We start from the raw sequence: 17,243 nt of genomic DNA on the forward strand, positions 1-17,243 counted from the left end.
GTCTCAAATGTGCCCACCTGTCACGTGTCCCAAATGACGGGCCCTGTGGTACATCTCTCTGGAGTTTAACTGTTTCGGCCTGCCCGCAGTCCACAACACGAACGGTTCAACTGAGAATGGCAGTTCGAGCTGAAAAGAGAGGAATCTAGACGGGGCGGAAGAAAGAATGGGGCTAAGACGATTTCATGTTCAAAGCCCGCCTTTTTAATTCCAACATTCAGTTATAAAGGAAGGGGGAGGGAACCCAATTTCCCGCCAAGTAACTCGGGATCCAGTAGCAGGACGAACACGTGTGTGCCTCCAGGCAGCAAAGCCGACAGGGTCCAGCAGTGGGCGTGGCAGAACGAATGAGCGGGGGAAACTCCACCCTTGAGCAAGCAGGTTCAAGCAGGTGGGGGAAGGGAGACCACATTTAACCACACTGTTCTCAGAAGAGTCAGAGGATGTAGGCATTGATGCAGGCATTGCCACCATCCCTATCTTGTGGGTGAATAGAAGCTTGGAGAGGACCGACCCTTTGTCTAGGACACCTGCGATCGACCACAGGTGCATCACACCTGCAATCACAGGTGCATCACACCTGTGTCCACATGGATAGGTGCCATACACTTTTAACTGCCTCCCTACAGCACAGGGGGACCTATTGGTCACTTCTCAGCCGACCCCTCACTTCCCTCTGAGCTTTCTCTACCTGGCTTTCCATCCTGATCAGGCATGCAGACCACACAGGACACTGGGGTTGCAATTAAAATCCTGCTTAAACCAAGACCCTGTATGGTACCTGGTTTCTTGACTGCTGTTGGACCCCAGGAGAACGACCTTCTTTAAGCCTTCTAAGAGAAGAGAATGAGGTCTGTTATGGCCATTCAGGCAGCATGTGGAAAAGCCAGGAGTGTAGAGACCTACAGCAGCATGGGTGTTCAAAAGAGCTCAGCTGGAGAGGTGGGTGTGCACTCACAGATGTATGTGTGTGTGTGTGTGTGTGCGCACATGTATGTCTGTCTTTTTGTCTGTCAATCTGTCTGGAGTTACTTCAATTATATCCCAGGCCTCTGTGGTGTAGAGGGAGAGTCGGTTGTCATCCCTGCTCAGTGAACAGGAGAATCAGTCCGAGACCCTGGCATGCAGTTCCCTTTTGGTCTGCCCTGTGCTCACGGACGCACCGGACACACTGAACGAATCACTGAATTCCACGTTTATTAGCTTGCAGCAGGGCAGGAGCCTGCTAGGTCAAGGAGTGTTCACTTCCAAAATCTGACTGCTCCAGGCCCACACAGGCTCCAGCTGCTTTCAGGCTCTGCAAGTAAGGAAGTGTGGTGGTCCTTTGTGAAGAAGGGTGACATTGGTCCCTGATGGCAGGTGGAGGAGGAGGCAGATCTGGGGAACAAAAAATGATCCGAGGATGAGGTCTAAGATGGTACCCCACTCCCTACTCCACTCAGCCAGCCCCCAGCAGAGACCTGCAGGCACCCAGAGAAGCATGCAGTACCACTGCTACTCCGCAACCTAAAAACTACCTTTTGGAGCATGTCCAGAGCGCTGGAGATCTGGGAGGTCTTGGCCTGAAAAGCCTCGGTCAGCTTTACCTGCAAAGTCACCTTTGGCCCTGGGAACCCAAGAACGTGGCTCAGGACCCTAAAGTCAGGGCCATGTTACCCCTTCCTCGGGGGCACACATGTTCCATATCCCTTCCAGACTCCCTTTCCTCCACTGCTGTCTCATCAACTCCCAGAACAGGACTGGGAACTAAGGAATCGCCTCTCCTTCTCTCCCCTGTTCACGCCAGGGATCTAGCTGTCCACCCTCCAGCCTCACCTGCCTGTGAGCTGCTGAGGAGGGCCAGGAGGAGGAAGAGGCGCATCAAAGACTCCATGGTGGCTACCCCACGTCTCCAGTGCCAGAAGAGATGTGGAAATGGGATCTCTTTACCCTGGGTCCTTAGCACCAGTGTTGGGGGCACCATGAGAACATGGCAACTGGATTTTCCAGTTTCCCCAGAGCACTTCCTATGACCCTGGAGAGGGCCACTCACTAAATCCTGGGCAATTTGGAGGGTACACCCCACCCCCAGTGTGCTTCAGACCTCCAGGAGAAAGTGCTTGAAAAAGAGGCAGGAACAAAGTGGGGCGGGGGCCTCCTGCAGGTATCTGGGCCCCACCTAAGCCTGGGTCCTTTAGAGGTTCTTGACGGATTAATGATTAACTGTTCCTAGCTGTGGTCATTCCTGACAGGGAAGGGCGCTGGAATGTGGGCCCCAAGGGAGGGGTGGATGAGGCCCAGCTCCTTCTGCAGCCAAGGGATGTCTTAACGTCCCCCAGCCTCAGTGGCTTTTCGGGCAGTGAGGAGCTTCCATCTTTGAGATTTTATTTTTATTTTCTGTGGGTGAGTGTTGTGCCTGCTTGTATGTATGAGCACCACACGTGTGCAGTGTTCACAGAGGCCAGAAGCAAGCATCAGATCCCCTGAACCAGATCTGCAAATGATCACGGTTATGAACCCGTGCTGAGAATTGAACCCGCGTCCTTTGGAAGATCAACAAGAGCTCTTGACCACCTGAGCCATCTCTCCAGCCCTGATGCCAGACCTTTTACCTGAGTGTTAGAGATGAACTCAGGCCCTCACGCTTGTATGGCAAACACTTTGAGCTCAATAATAATTCTTATTGTTTTGTTTCAAGACAGGGTTTCTCTGTGTAGCCTTTGCTGTCCTGGAACTCGCTCTGTAGATCAGGCTGGCCCAGAACTCACAAAAATCCTCCTGCCTCTGCCTCTGGAACGCTGGGATTAAAGTTGTGAGCCAGCACCACCTAGATTTGACCATATTTCTTTTTTTTTTTAAAGATTTCTTTATTTATTATATATAAGTAACAATGTAGCTGTCTTCAGACACCCCAGAAGAGAGCATCAGAGCTCATTACAGACAGTTGTGAGCCATCATATGGTTGCTGGGATTTGAACTCATGACCTTCGGAAGAGCAGTTGATGCTCTTAACCACTGAGCCATCTCTCCAGCCCTTCGACCATATTTCTAAACAGTACCTATGTGTGGTAGATGCTGACCACTACTGCCGTCTGGTGATGTGGGCATACTCTTCACAGAGATAGCTGAGCCATGGGGGAAGTGGGAGTGCTAGCCTCTACCTCATATGAGTACGTTACATGTGAAGCACACATACGTGAAGCACATACATATGATGCACACACATGAAGCACATACAGGTGAAGCACATACATGTGAAGTACTGATAGTGCTGAGCAAGCCACCTACTGTTAATCTCTGTTGCTCTTGCTCTGTCCTGGATCGTCACATGGTGAGAGCCAAGAGCTGGGCGGCTGTCCCCCAGGCCCCATGATTGGCCCATCCTACCCTTTTTTTTTAATTATTTTTTTTTAATCTCTCAGACTTGCCAGTTCTGAGGGAGATGGGTTTGGGATGCTGCTGTAACCCCTGACATTGCCACCATTAGGCTGCCAGCCAGCAGTGCTCATGAGGTATTGAGCCAAAATGGCTGAGAGCGTCTGTCTTCCTCTTTGACTGTTCCCAAATGGCTCCTTCCCAGGCTCCTGTGTCTCAGTCACCCTCCCTCAGTGGGACCACTTTCAACAGAGGGCTTCTTGGGGTCAGAGGTTTTCCTGACCCACAGAATAGTGGGAAGTGAGCTGTCAGTCACCGAGTGGGACTGACACTACCTCTAGACCCCTACTGCAGGAAGGGACCTGGTGTCTCTGATCACCTTTTTCTCACACATAGAAATACCAAAAGGGAAGAGAAAAAAAAAAAAAAAACAACACAGAAGTGGGGCTGTCTAAAGCTATGAGGATGGTCTGGAGAGATGGCTCAGCAGTTAAGAGCACTGACTGCTCTTCCAGAGGTCCTGAGTTCAATTCCCAGCAACCACATGGTGGCTCACAACCATCTGTAATGGGATCTGATGCCCTCTTCTGGTGCGTCTGAAGACACTGACAGTGTATTTATAAATAAATAAACCTTTAAAAGAAAGAAAGAAAAAAAAAAGAAGTCATTAAAGCTATGAGGAGTGAAGCTCACACAGGTGCAGTCAGATGTTGGCCACAGGATCTCTGTCTTGTGGGGACAGTTCTCTTTATCTGTGCCCTAGACCATCCTGGGTGGGCAAAGGAAGACTTGGAAAAATCCCCACAATCCTTGAGAGCCAGCTCTCCTTTCTCTCACCTGCAGCAGCAAAGGCAGAAATGCCAGTGGCAGTGGATACTGTGGTGATACCAGTAGCCATGACAGTTGCCATGGTGGTGATGACGGTGCAAGTGGGGAGATGCTGACCCAACAGACATCTTTCAAGTTATCTTGGTAGCAGCTGCAGCCATGCCTGGCATCACAGGTGATGGCTCCAATTCCAACCCCACCTCGGCCTGTATCCTGTATCTCTTTTTTTTTTTAGGAGAGTTTCTTTTTTTTTTTTTTTTAAAGATTTATTTATTTATTATATGTAAGTACACTGTAGCTGTCTTCAGACACTCCAGAAGAGGGCGCCAGATCTTGTTACAGATGGTTGTGAGCCACCATGTGGTTGCTGGGATTTGAACTCTGGACCTTCAGAAGAGCAGTCGGGTGCTCTTACCCACTGAGCCATCTCACCAGCCCGGCCTGTATCTCTTATAGACCTGGTATTCAAGGTGACAGTGGTTATCGTTGCCAAACTGAGGAAGGAAAAACAGTCATTCTTTCTCTCCCAGCCAGCTCCAGCTAGCTGCAGAAGACAAACCAAACAAACCATATGAGACAGAAAAACAAACAAAGAGGAGTTGGTTCTTAGCTCAGCCGTAGGTGTGTTGCCTAGCAAGTATAAAGCCCTGGGTTTGGTTCCCAACGTGAGGCATTGGGACAGCAGGGTAATGACCCACGGCCAGAAGATACTCTTTGGGAATGGCAGGACCATCTCTATTCTGTCATAGAGGGCTCCATTAGAACCTTCATCCCTCACACTCTCAAATCCCTTCTTCCCTAAATATCAATCAAGCTCTTTAGCCTACAACACTTCCTTGCTGATGGAGCCTCTTTCCTCTGCTGCATGCTGACCACCCAGGATTGCCCCTCACCCAACTTCCTCCCTTCATGGAAGGTGAAGATGTTCTATAATGCCCCACCTGTTCTGTGATGCCCCTCTGGGCAGTCCCTTCCACTGGTCTTCCAGGTATTGTAGGCTTCATAGCTAAGCAGACACTGATCAAAGTCTGGTTTCTGCCCCTCACCAGGTGTAGCTTGGGCAAGCCCCTGGTGCCAGGCTCTCCTGCCCTCATCTGGAAAGAACAAGCTGGGATTGTTGACCTTATCTGTTCTCACAGGTGAGATGTCTTAATACACACATAGGTTCAGCCACCAGGGGTCAGGAGGACCCTGTGACTGGCAACCTCTGCCTCCAGCACAGAGAAAGCCACCTCTTGTGACCATAAGTCTTCATCTTGGGCCAGGCATGGTGGTTGGTACATGCCCATTATTCCAGCACATGGGAGGGGGCACAAGGAAAGGTCATAGTTCAAGGTCATCCTCAGCTACATAGCAAAATCAAGTTCAGTTTGGAGTACAGGACACCTTGTTTCAAAACACACACACACACAGAGCAAGAGAGAGAGAGAGAGAGAGAGACAGAGACAGAGAGACAGAGATGGACATATATACAGATGGTAAAATCTAGCCAAGTAAAACACAACAAAACATTAAAAAATAAATAAATAAAGGACAGGGCTGGAGAGGTTCAGAATGCTAGCCTCTCTTCAAGAGGACCAGGGTTTAGTTCCCAGCACCCACATGATGACTCACAAATATCTGTAATTCCAGTTTCAGGCTCAAACTCTCTATTCTGGCCTTTGTTGGGACTGCACAAAGGTGGTACACAGACACACATGCAGTCAAAGAAACCATACACATAGAAAACAAACACAAACAAGCCAACAAAAACCTCAGAACAACAGAGAGGCTACCAGCCTCCACCTGCCCCAGGTTCCTCCTGTCTAGACACTGGCATCTTCTGTGAGTGTCCTGAAAACTGGAAGCTTATTCCAAGAAAACCTTACCCTCGCTCGGCACTACTGACATATCAGGCTGATGGTTCTTCAACTCAGAAGGTGTTCCAAGCTCTACAGAGAGCCAGTGTATCTCCAGGGTCTTCCTCTGGCACACAATTGCCTCTGGGGCAGGACTAGCTCCCTGGACTTGCCATATCTCCCCCCAGGGAGGCAAAATTGCCCCTCTCTGCAGAGAACCAGTGCCTTTGGGACTAGGGACCCTAGAGGAAAGGTGACAAGTAGAAAAGAAAGTAGCATAAAAGGCAGAAAAGTAAGTTGTCAGGCTGGAGAGATGGCTCAGAGGTTAAGGCTGCTCTTCCAGAGATCCTGAGTTCAATTCCCAGCAACCACATGGTGGCTCACAACCATCTGTAATGGGATCTGATGACCTCTTCTGGTGTGTCTGAAGAGAGTCACAGTGTACTCATATACAATAAACAAATAAATAAATAAATAAATAAATAAATAAATAAATAAATAAATAAATAAATAAATTTAAAAGGGTGTCAGTTACTCCCAAGCCCAGAGAGAGCCTGCCTCAGTTTCTTCATCCTGCAGGCTGCACTGTCTATTCTACAGGCTGCCAGTTCTGAGCCATCAGTCTTCCACCCAACTACAGAGGTTCATTAATCTCCCATTAACTGAGCTAATGGGCAGTTGGTCCCCTTTCCCCTTCTTTCCCGATCCATCCCTGCCTAAGGGTGTAGGCACTTGTCACAACAGACTGGGAGTCCTGTGTGTCCCAGTTGCCATAGATCCTGCATTCCCCGAGGATCTCCTCATCCTCTCTGCTACCCAGTTCCCTCAGGAAACAGCAGCCCTACTTCCAGTCCACCCAGGAGACTCACCTGTATGTTGGGCACTGACCTAGATACTGGGGCTATGGATGGGAGGGGGACAAAGATATTGTATAGGGGGTCCACATTCTATAGGAGGCCAGATTCTATAGGGGGCCCACATCCTATAGAGGTCCACATTCTATAGGAGGCCTATATTCTATAGGGGGTGTTCACAGTATAGGAAGCCTTCAAGTAAACCAGTTTTAGGGAGGGGAGGGGGCTTCTCTCTCTTTCCAAGATCTCCAGGGGGGCTGGTGTCCAAGTGGATGAAATCTCAACTGTGGGTTCAAAGCAGATATGGAGGCAATTCCCCGAGTCCCACAACTGAGACCTTTCAATGAAAATGGGAGGCAGAGCTTCTAGACATAGGAGGTTCACATTCTGTAGGGCTCCACATTCTATGGGAGCTCTACATTCTATAGGAGGTTAGATTCTATAGGAGTTTGCATTCTATAGGAACTCCCCATTCTATAGGAGCTCCACATTCTATAAGAGGCCCATATTCTATAGGGATCCACATTCTATAAGAGCTCCACATTCTATAGGAGGTTCACATTCTATAGGAGCTATATATTCTACAGGAGGCCAGATTCTACAGGTTTACATTCTATAGTGTCCACATTCTATAGGAGCTCCAGATTCTATAGGGGTCCACAATCTATAAGAGCTCCACATTCTATAGTGGTCCATAGTCTATAGAAGGTCTATATTCTGAAGGGGTCCACATTTTAAAGGATTCAACATTCTATAAGAGGATCCACATTCTATAGGAGGTGCATATCCTATAGGAGTCCACATTCTCTAGGAGTGAGTCCATATCCTATAGGTATGCACATTCTGTAGGATTCCACATTCTGAGCAGGGGTAAATGCAGCTGTGAGACAGAGGCAGCTGCTATACTGAGATGGTACAGGAAGGAGAGAAGGGACAAATGTCCAATAGGCTGGACTTGTGGTATATGTCCCAGGGTTCCCTGCCTGTCTTGTCCCTGCCTCAGCTGCCCCCACAGCCTGTCCTACTATCTTACACATCTGAAAGCACTTGGCGGGCCACGTGAGGGCTGCCTCAGTCCCTGCCCTTTCACCTGTTCCTAGGGACAGCTCCACCCAGGGCAGAAAGTGTGACCATGTGTGAGTAAGGGGCGTGGAGCTGGCTGACGCCAGAGACACAGGAGGGTGAGTGTGCACCTCCTCCCAGAGCCCAGACCGGTCCAGCACTCTGTCCAATCCTTTGAGAACATGGACAGTGGCTCAGAGCCTACAGGCCACCCAGTACTAGCCCTCTCTTCTGTAGGGGCTGGATCAGGAGGCTGGTCAGGTACTCCACCCAGATCCTTTTCGTGTCCCCAGATCCCACCCCTTTGGTGGAACCCAGGTACCTAGCTCCATGACATAGCTGCGGTCTCCCATTATCAGGGTGCCCCTGTCGGGTGGGGCAGGTCCATTTGCTTAAGGCTTAGTTCAGAGTAGCCCCAGCCCCCGTGACGTCAAACCTGACCCCTTATAAGATGAAGGGTCCCTAGCCCGTGGTCCCTGAGCAGCCTCCCAGCTCTGACATGGCTCAGCCGACCAGTGGCCTCTATTCTACTTTTGGCTTCTTCATCTGCCTCCTCTTCCTTCCGGCTTCTTGGGAGGCAGGTAGGTAAAGGGGTCACTATTATATGGAGGGGGTGCTTACAATCTCAGTATTGATTGGTCTGGATGACCACTCACAGAAATGAATGAGGCAAGAGGTATGGGTGGCCATGAAAGGTTGCCCTGTGTATTCAGGTCATACAGGAGAGGAATCTCGATCCTGTTGTTTCTTTTGAGACATGGTCTGAGGGGCTATACCTGCCCAGAGCTTCAAGCTTGCATAAAGATACTGTGTGGGCTGTTAGCTCTAGGGAACAGGAGAAGGAGCTAGCACACATTGGGCACTTACTACATGTCAGGAGCTCAATGATGCCCATGGTTCCTATCTCTTATTATCTCCTTAATCTCCCACTGAGGGTCAAGGGTATCTATCTTCCAGTGGAAGAGGTATACTTGGAGAGGTAAAGAGAGCATGCCTGAAGTCACACAACTGAAAGGGGCAAGCTCTGTGGGACAAGGGTACGGGAGGGCTTCAGAAGGCTCTTTGCAGATCTGTCTCCTCCATTTGACTCACTCGCCAATGTTAAGGCAGGAAGGATGCTGCCCGTCAGTGCCAGCAACTGGGGTACAACCCGCTCAGCATCACACATGGTTCTGGGGTTTTGCCCTTGTGGCAGCTCAACAAGGTGCTGTCCCCACCTGATAGGTTAGATAAGAAAAGTTTGCTGGGCAGTGGTGGCACACGACTTTAATCCCAGTCCTTGGGAGGCAGAGGAAGGTGGATTTCTAAGTTTGAGGCCAGCCTGGTCTACAGAGTGAGTTCCAGGACAGCCAGGGCTACACAGAGAAACCCTGTCTCAAGAAATAACAGCAACAAAAGAAGAAGAAGAAAGAAAGGAAGAAAGAAAAGAAAAAGGAAGAAAGGAAGAAAGGAGGAAGGAAGGAAGGAAGGAAGGAAGGAAGGAAGGAAGGAAGGAAGGAAGGAAGGAAAGGAAGGAAGGAAGGAAGGAAGGAAGGAAGGAAGGAAGGAAGGAAGGAAGGAAGGAAGGAAGGAAAGGAAGGAAGGAAGGAAGGAAGGAAGGAAGGAAAGGAAGGAAGGAAGGAAGGAAGGAAGGAAGGAAGGAAGGAAGGAAGGAAGGAAGGAAGAAAAGTTTAACATGACAGATGATGCTAGGGTAGAAGATGGCATTGCTAAGTCGGTTCACTTCGTTAACAGACAGTGCTGAGACAGTGCCAGGGAGCAGAGATGCCAAATGCAGGGGAACTGTGAGGGGGCTGAGGCCTCTACAGGAGGGTCTCCATTGTATAGACAGAAAAGCAGAGTGCCCACATCTCTAAGATGTTAGAGATGGGGCAGGAGGGGGGTTTAATTCTGGAAGCTCTTGGGGCATAACAAGCAGCATATTCTTCCAAGAAGGCTCAGCTAGGGGTGAAACTAGGTGGAGGCTCCTACCCCGAGCTCAGGGTCTCGCTGGGGTCCCATGGAATGGTAGGGGCAGGGGTTGAGACTTTCAGTGCCTCTGACAGCCTTCTACAGAGGACTCTGTTGGTATCCTGACCTGATATCCATGCTCCTCCTACCCAGGGAGCTAAAGCTCCCTGAAGTCTCAGCTTCCCCGTCTCTGAGCTTACCTGCTTCTCTTTCCCCACGTCAGGGGAGGTCTACCTGGTGCCAAGCTGCTGCACAAGCAGAACAGATTTGTAGGGCGCAGAGGAGAAAGCTCGTGCATTAGAACACAGGAGAAAGCTCGCTATAGTCGCCTGGAGATTTGCATCAGGACAGAAGGCAGGATTCAGCAGTAGTAAGGGGCGTGGTCAGGGAGGGCTCTTGGAGCATGGCAGCGGGGAGTTAGGGTGGAGGGTGGGAGTAGGGGAGGGGCAGGATGCGGGGTTCACAGGCACATCTGAGTGAGTTGGTAACACGTGAGGAGGGCAAAGTATGGACTGTGAGCCAGGGCTGGGCACATGTCTGGGTTTAGCAGAGAGAGAAGTCAAGGGAGGGAGGGAAGAGGTCACCCAGGGTGGGTGAAGCCCCTGGACCACTGTTCTGTGTGGCTCAGCGTCTGTCCATGATACCTGTTTGCCCCCAGAGGCAGGTTGGTGCAGAGGTCCAGAGCCTGCACACAGCATTAAATCATGCACACTGATTAAATCGTGCACACAGATTAATTCGTGTACCTTGCGACATCACTTGGTTAACACAGGAGATATCACTCCTGGGTCTTTCAACCTTTGGGAGTCACAAATAAATTTATTGTTGTTTTTTTTTTCTCTTTTCTTTTCTTTTTTTTTTTTCCTTAATGTACATAGTGAATGGCAGTGTGCATTCTAAAATCTTTTCTCCTCCTCCTCCTCTTCTTCTTCTTTTTTTTTTTTTTTTTTTGGTTTTTCGAGACAGGGTTTCTCTGTGTAGCCCTGGCTGTCCTGGAACTCACTTTGTAGACCAGGCTGGCCTCGAACTCAGAAATCCGCCTACCTCTGCCTCCCGAGTGCTGGGATTAAAGGCGTGCGCCACCATGCCCGGCTCTTCTTCTTTTAAAAAAGACTTATTTATTTATTGTATGTATGTGAGTACACTGTCCTGTCGCTGTCTTCAGACACACCAGAAGAGGGCCGTCAGATCTCATTACGGTTGGTTGTGAGCCACCATGTGGTTGCTGGGAATTGAACTCAGGACCTCTGGAAGAGCAGTCAGTGCTCTTAACCACCCTCATAGCTTTAGACAGCCCTACATCTGTGGTTTTTCTCTTCCCTTTTGGGATCTCTATGTCAAACTGGGTCACAGGAGCTGCTTGAGGGCCCTTCCCCCTCCTCAGGAGACCAGGCTGGCCTTGAGTCTTGATATGACTTGATATGCTCTGACTCCCCCTCTCCCTTGCTGGGTGTCCCTGAGATTACTTAACCACTCTGAACCTTGTTTCCTTGGGTCTAAAAGTCGGGAGAACAGAAAATAGTTCTCACCCTCAAGAGGTTCTTGAGACAAATAGATGAGGCTTTTGGGAAATACTCAACGAGAGTTACCAGTGCTATTGCTAAGGGCTGGCCACTTTCTCTGCAAGGTTCTAGTTTCATCAATGGAAAAAATGCAGGAGACTCACAGCTTCTAAGAGCCTGGTGAGGTGTGGAAGCCCAATCGTGAAAGAATGTCTCTAGGAAGAAATCACATGCCTTTAATCCCAGCACTTGGGAGGCAGAGGCAGGCGGATTTCTGAGTTCGAGGCCAGCCTAGTCTACAAAGTGAGTTCCAGGACAGCCAGGGCTATACAGAGAAACCCTGTCTCGAAAAACCAAAACCAAACAAACAAACAAAAGAAACCAAGTGCTTCACCTAGTGCATTAGCCTTCTGTAATTGTAACCAAGTACCTGAGATTATCAAACTCTGAAGACAAAAGTTTTGTTTGAGGTCATAGTTTTTGATGAGTGTATCTACGACTGTTGGCCCTAGTGCAGCCCATTTAGATAGGAATGTATGGGCGGGCAAACCCAGTCACCGATTGATCAAGAAAAAGGCAGAGAAAGGAGCTTCAAAGGTATGCTGCAGTAACCCAACTTCCACCCACTGAAGGCTCCATCGTCCCCTCACAGTGCCAAGTTGGGCACTAAGCATTTAACCCCTTTGGGGGCAGTCTAGATCTACTCCGGCACCTGGACAATGGTGCTCCCAACAACTGAGAGGAAACTTCTGTCAAGGGAAGAGGAGAATGGAGCGACAGGGAGCTTTGCCCCTGGCAGCTGTAAACTCAGTTTCCCTCTGGGGCACCAGCTTCTCTGTTCTCCTCAAGCCCTTGTCAGATCTTCCCATGGTTCTCTCTAGGACTGAATACCCAGCCGTGTTCTCATCAGTGGAAAGGTGGGTGGGTCTCAGTTTTCCACTACTAGGAATGGGTCCAGATTCTGGGTGCCACCTTGAGCTGGCAGTGCTGGCAGTGCCAGTTACAAGTCTACTTTCTGGCACCCTCAGTTCTCATTCTTCAGGCCAGATTCAGAAACACATCCTCTGTTCCTATCTAGGTGGGTTTTTTTTTTTCCTTTCACTGAATTAAGGCCCGTATCTGTCCACTGATAAGGGTGTTTTCCTTCACACCCTGTCCCTAAACAGAACCCCTCCCACAATCCAGCTGCCTGGCTCACCACCATCAGGACCTGCAAGGAGAGACCCTTTTCCATCAAAAGAAATCACCTTCATCTATTCCCAGACATGTCTACAAAGAAGGGGACCCAATGGGGTAGACGACACAGGCTGAACTACTGTATCCACCTCCCTCCACTCAGACCAAACTCTGTCACCCACCAGGATGGAAGTTTCCGTCTTTCTCCCTAACCATCTTCTATCTTCTCCTCTTCTCACAACCTCTCTGCTTGAGTTCTGCCAGGAGTTTGTCTCTGCTTCTCACATCATATCATGTTTGGGTCAGACCCGGGATATTACAGAAAGACAAATGGCTCTGATATGGATTTAACTCCTCTCAGTTCTTCCAAGCAAAGGGAGTTCTAGTCTATGAGCTTATAAACCCTAAAGAAACGTCCAACAACAGAATACCAGTCAACCCCGGTTCTGAAAAACTTCTAGTTGTATAAGGGGCGGGAGTGGGGGTTTGGGGGGAAGAAGTCACTATTAACAGGCACACAAGCAGCTGCAAGGTGATTGGAAGGTGAGAGTAAAGATGGTTTTGATTGACAGTGCATCAGCCAATGGGAGGACCGTAGTAGTCTAAGTACTGCCTACAGGAGATTATATCGACCAATGAGAGATGACACTAGGTCTTATCATCTTAGAACCAGGAAAGATGCCAGAAGGCTGAGAGGAAATCTGAGGAATGGACGTGGAAAGGAGAGGGGTCTACATTTTTCCCCGCTGGAAAGTACAGTTTAAGCAAAAGTTCGGTATCTAAAGGGGAGGATGGGGTTGAGCAGTGTGATAGTCTAATGAGCCTTCCTGAGGCGACAGCTGTGCATCCAGGGATGCCTAGTACAGAGGCAGGCAAGAAATTAGGGAAGTTCCTTATCTATCTCTCTCTCTCCACAGGTGCTAACACGTTTCAAGAACTTCAAAAGACTGGTGAACCTACAATATTCGATCACTTACTCCCTCTTATTCAGGGTCTTACTCACAGAGCCTCTTCTGACCAAAAAACCTCAAGGCAACATCCTCCAAACCTCCCTGAGGCTACAGCAACCCAGAAGGCCAAAAACCAGTGCAATACCACTCGCCTTGTCAAACCAGTGCACACACCTCTAGACAACACCAAAGCCACAGACTATGGAAACACCACTGTCCGTCATGAAATGCCTCCGGCTTCGGAGAAGGATCTCAGCAGCCAAGGAAAACACCCAATGGCCAGGAATGAGCGCTCGGCTGACGACCCCAGATCCGCTAACTCAGAGAAAAGGTCAGATAGAAAACGTTTGACCTCAGCACCCCGGAGAAACACAAGCTGTATGCCTTCAACAAGGCGAACCAGCTTAACGACAAAATCGGGGATGACAAAATCGGGGATGGGGGCCAGTGCCAGCTTAAGGACCAACTCACAGAAGCCCACAACTTTCCATGTCTCAGAGCTCATTAGACAAAGTTCTTCCCCATCGTATGCCACAGAAGCCCCAAGGACCTCATACAACACCCTAAAGACCCTAACAACATCAGGACCTGAACATCACACAATTCCATTTGCCTTAGACAAGTCTGTCCAGATAACTACAGAACACATTGAAGAGGCCACATCAGCTAGGGAGATCACCCAATCAACATTCACCAAGTATGAAGGAAAGACCAGCCCAGCTAGTGAGAGTAGCTCGCAAGCCCAGGTGCTACCTGTAAAACATCATACCACATCGGTCAGTGAAAATACGATACCGGTCTCAGCAAAGTCCACACCATCTACCGAGAAAGCCACAAAACCCACAGAGAGTCCCACAGTATTCCAGAGGAAAACCATAGTAGCCACTAAGACTGTAAGAGCCACAAGGACCTCTGAGAGAACACCAGTATTCTCGGAGACCACACAACCAGCCAAAGCCACAGAAGACAAGTCATCTACTGTCCCTTCTCATGTCCATAAAACGGAGACCATGCACCAAGGGACGGTTGGCTCTTTGACATCCAGAACGGACCTGGGACCCAGCACTTCAGAAGCTCACCACCCCCAGCAGAGCACCCACAGCTTGCCTGGAGGCCTCCACGCTGCTGGGAAAACAGGGGAGAATAATTCATTCCCTGTGTGGGCTATAGTTATTGTGATCCTCATGGCTGTGATTATCCTGCTGGTTTTCATTGGCCTGATCCTTTTGGTAAGGGCAGTGGGACTGGGGGGCGGGGGGGGGGCAGGGAGACACAAGAGATGGGGATTGACGAATGATTAGAAGTTAGAGAGAATAATGAGCTGGGGTGGAATATGGGTCTGAGAGAGAAATCTGGGGATTTGGGGATTTGGTCTTGGGAGTGAAGGCGGGGATGCCAAGACAAGGTGACCAGGGCAGAAGTGGGTTGTAGGTGAAATCTGGGACTCTGTATTTGACCCAGGTTTGGAATATGGACCAAAGCTTGGATAGAATCTCGGGGAAGGAGAAGGACAATGGCACAAAATTACGGAGAAAAGCCCTGAGGGTGGTTGAGGGAATTGGACTGCTGGCAATGGTCTTATTCCTCTGTCTGTCACCTCAGGTCTCCTGTGCATCACGAGCACGCCATGTACTGACCCAGAACTCAGAGGAGCCCGAGCCCGAGCCTGAAGACAAAGGGAGCCGCAATTCCTACCCAGTCTACTTGATGGAGCAGCAGAATTTGAATCTAAACCAGATCCCTTCCCCACCATGACTGCGAGACCTGCATCCCCAGATCTTCCAGGCTTAGCCCCTTTCCTGGAAGATGAATTAGACTCCGAGTTCATGGACTCAGAAAGGGCAGCAAAAACTGACAGACAAAAGCTGTAGCCCCCATCGGCCATGTTCCTAACTGACAAGCTGAGGAACAAGGCGGTAAGGGCAACAGACGAACATTTGGAGGAGAGAGAAGAAAGAATAACTCAAGTACTCTCCATAGAAAGTGGTGTAAGAGCCGGGCGTGGTGGCGCACGCCTTTAATCCCAGCACTCGGGAGGCAGAGGCAGGCGGATTTCTGAGTTCGAGGCCAGCCTGGTCTACAAAGTGAGTTCCAGGACAGCCAGGGCTATACAGAGAAACCCTGTCTCGAAAAACCAAAAAAAAAAAAAAAAAAAGAAAAAAAAAAAAGAAAGAAAGAAAGTGGTGTAAGAATAGCATTGATGGACAGCAGGGGCGGGACCAGTACAGGAAAGGGCGTGGCTTGGTGAGGCATCAGCACCTCCACATTCCAAAGACTAGTAGGACCCTGGGTCCCAGAAGGAGTGAAGACAGGTGCTCAGGTTTAAAAACCGATTTATAGTAATTCTGTCCACCCCTACCTAAGATGCACACACTTCTGAATTCTTGAGATACCAGATATGTTTAAATTGTTTTTAGTTTTTAAAAAGGGCCCCAAAATAAAGGAAGATTGAACTATTTTCTTCTCTACTCTCTCTACTGCCCGGAGAAAGAGAGAGAGAGGGAAAGGGAGAGGGAGAGGGAGAGGGAGAGAAAGAGAGAGAGAGAACCCCTAGCCTGCAAAAGGTTACAAATTCCTCCACCCCACACATAGCTCTTCCCTTTTCCTCGTGAGTCCCTTGGTTTTTCTGGATGTCTGTGGTGGGTTTTCTGTTCGTGGGTGGGTACACACAGGGGTTTATGTTTGCCTGCAGTCTCATCCACTAAGCCTCATCCCCAGCCTTCCCCGGTGGTGCATCTTCTCAGCACTTGGCATTTCTCCATCTTTACTGAAAGCGCGTGCTGGCTTCAACTTGCGGGAGTCACCGTCGTCACTCAGCCCACATCCCCTCTCCTCGCTCTCCACCATGTTCTGACTTTCCTTCTCACAGGCGGTTCATCTCTGTGTGCTTGGAGATTTTCTTTCCAACTTAACCCGTTTCTTTACCTGGTGCGCAAGGCGGGGAGCGGGGAGGAAGTGGACAGAGGACAGGCGCCCTCTGCTGGGCTTCTGTAATAAAAATAAAGTGTGAACTGTGTGGATTCTCAGAGAACTAACTCAGGTCCCTGGCTCTGTGGTCTTATGGGTAACCCTGGACAGAAGAGGTTGGAGGGCAGGACTAAGGAGTTCTTTGAAGGACCAGAGAGCAGAGACAGAAATTCTATTCTTTCTAAAAGGTTTCTGGGTTTAGGCAAAAGCTCAGGTCAGTTCACTGTGGATTTATTTGCATGGGGCCAAAATGAGGAGGGTGGGGAATTCGGGCTTGATAAGAAAGCTGTGTGTGTGTGTGTGTGTGTGTGTGTGTGTGTGTGTCCTTGCCCGCCTGCACATATACAATTACTCTCAGAGGCCAGTAGAGGGCGACAGATTCTTCTGATGCCAGAGTTACAATTGGTCCTGAGCTACCCAGGATTGGTGTTGGAACCCAAACTAAGGTCTCTGAAGAGCAGTGCATGCTATTAACTGTTGGGCCATCTCTCCAGCCCCATACACCGCATTATTAAACATTCATTATATATAGTCTGTTGACATACACACAGGAAAAAAAAAAACCCACATAGGGCAATGTTCTCGCCTGGGACACAAATGCAGGAACGCTAGAAGACTTCCACAAGAGTCATCACAGGAAGTGCTGGATAATGAAATCAATATTTATAAGCAGCCATGTCTCTCTGTTAAGATACCAAAACCAGCCGGGCGGTGGTGGCACATGCCTTTAATCCCAGCACTCAGGAGGCAGAGGCAGGTGGA

At 49.4% G+C, this 17,243-nt stretch overlaps 2 protein-coding genes across 2 annotated transcripts; one reads left to right on the plus strand and one right to left on the minus strand.

Annotated features, from left to right (window-relative positions):
• Positions 1-1,290: 1,290 nt before the first annotated feature.
• Sfta2 (surfactant associated 2) lies at positions 1,291-1,873 on the minus strand. Its single transcript, XM_021185722.2, has 3 exons — positions 1,816-1,873; positions 1,518-1,606; positions 1,291-1,377 (listed from the first exon to the last, which is right to left on the minus strand). The coding sequence occupies exons 1-3, from the start codon at positions 1,871-1,873 to the stop codon at positions 1,291-1,293; spliced, it is 234 nt and encodes a 77-aa protein (XP_021041381.2).
• Positions 1,874-8,411: 6,538 nt separating this feature from the next.
• On the plus strand, positions 8,412-15,269 carry Mucl3 (mucin like 3). The gene is made up of 3 exons (XM_021185687.2): positions 8,412-8,517; positions 13,482-14,743; positions 15,117-15,269. Exons 1-3 carry the CDS (start codon positions 8,436-8,438, stop codon positions 15,267-15,269), a joined length of 1,497 nt encoding a protein of 498 aa, XP_021041346.1. The 5' UTR covers positions 8,412-8,435.
• The last annotated feature ends 1,974 nt before the right edge of the window (positions 15,270-17,243 follow it).

Source organism: Mus caroli, unplaced genomic scaffold, assembly GCF_978045245.1.
Source record: "Mus caroli unplaced genomic scaffold, Mus_caroli_1 scaffold_18, whole genome shotgun sequence".
Taxonomy (NCBI): Eukaryota; Metazoa; Chordata; class Mammalia; order Rodentia; family Muridae; genus Mus; species Mus caroli.

Bases quoted from the DNA above. Each gene is read 5' to 3' on its own strand.
- Mucl3 (XM_021185687.2), top strand. From the start codon at position 8,436: ATGGCTCAGCCGACCAGTGGCCTCTATTCTACTTTTGGCTTCTTCATC. The intron at 8,518-13,481 runs GTAGGTAAAGGG...CTCTCTCCACAG, and splicing joins TCCGGCTTCTTGGGAGGCAG to GTGCTAACACGTTTCAAGAA. The intron at 14,744-15,116 runs GTAAGGGCAGTG...CTGTCACCTCAG, and splicing joins TCATTGGCCTGATCCTTTTG to GTCTCCTGTGCATCACGAGC.
- Sfta2 (XM_021185722.2), bottom strand. From the start codon at position 1,873: ATGGAGTCTTTGATGCGCCTCTTCCTCCTCCTGGCCCTCCTCAGCAGC. The intron at 1,607-1,815 runs GTGAGGCTGGAG...TTGGGTTCCCAG, and splicing joins CCTCAGCAGCTCACAGGCAG to GGCCAAAGGTGACTTTGCAG. The intron at 1,378-1,517 runs GTAGTTTTTAGG...TTTGTTCCCCAG, and splicing joins CTCTGGACATGCTCCAAAAG to ATCTGCCTCCTCCTCCACCT.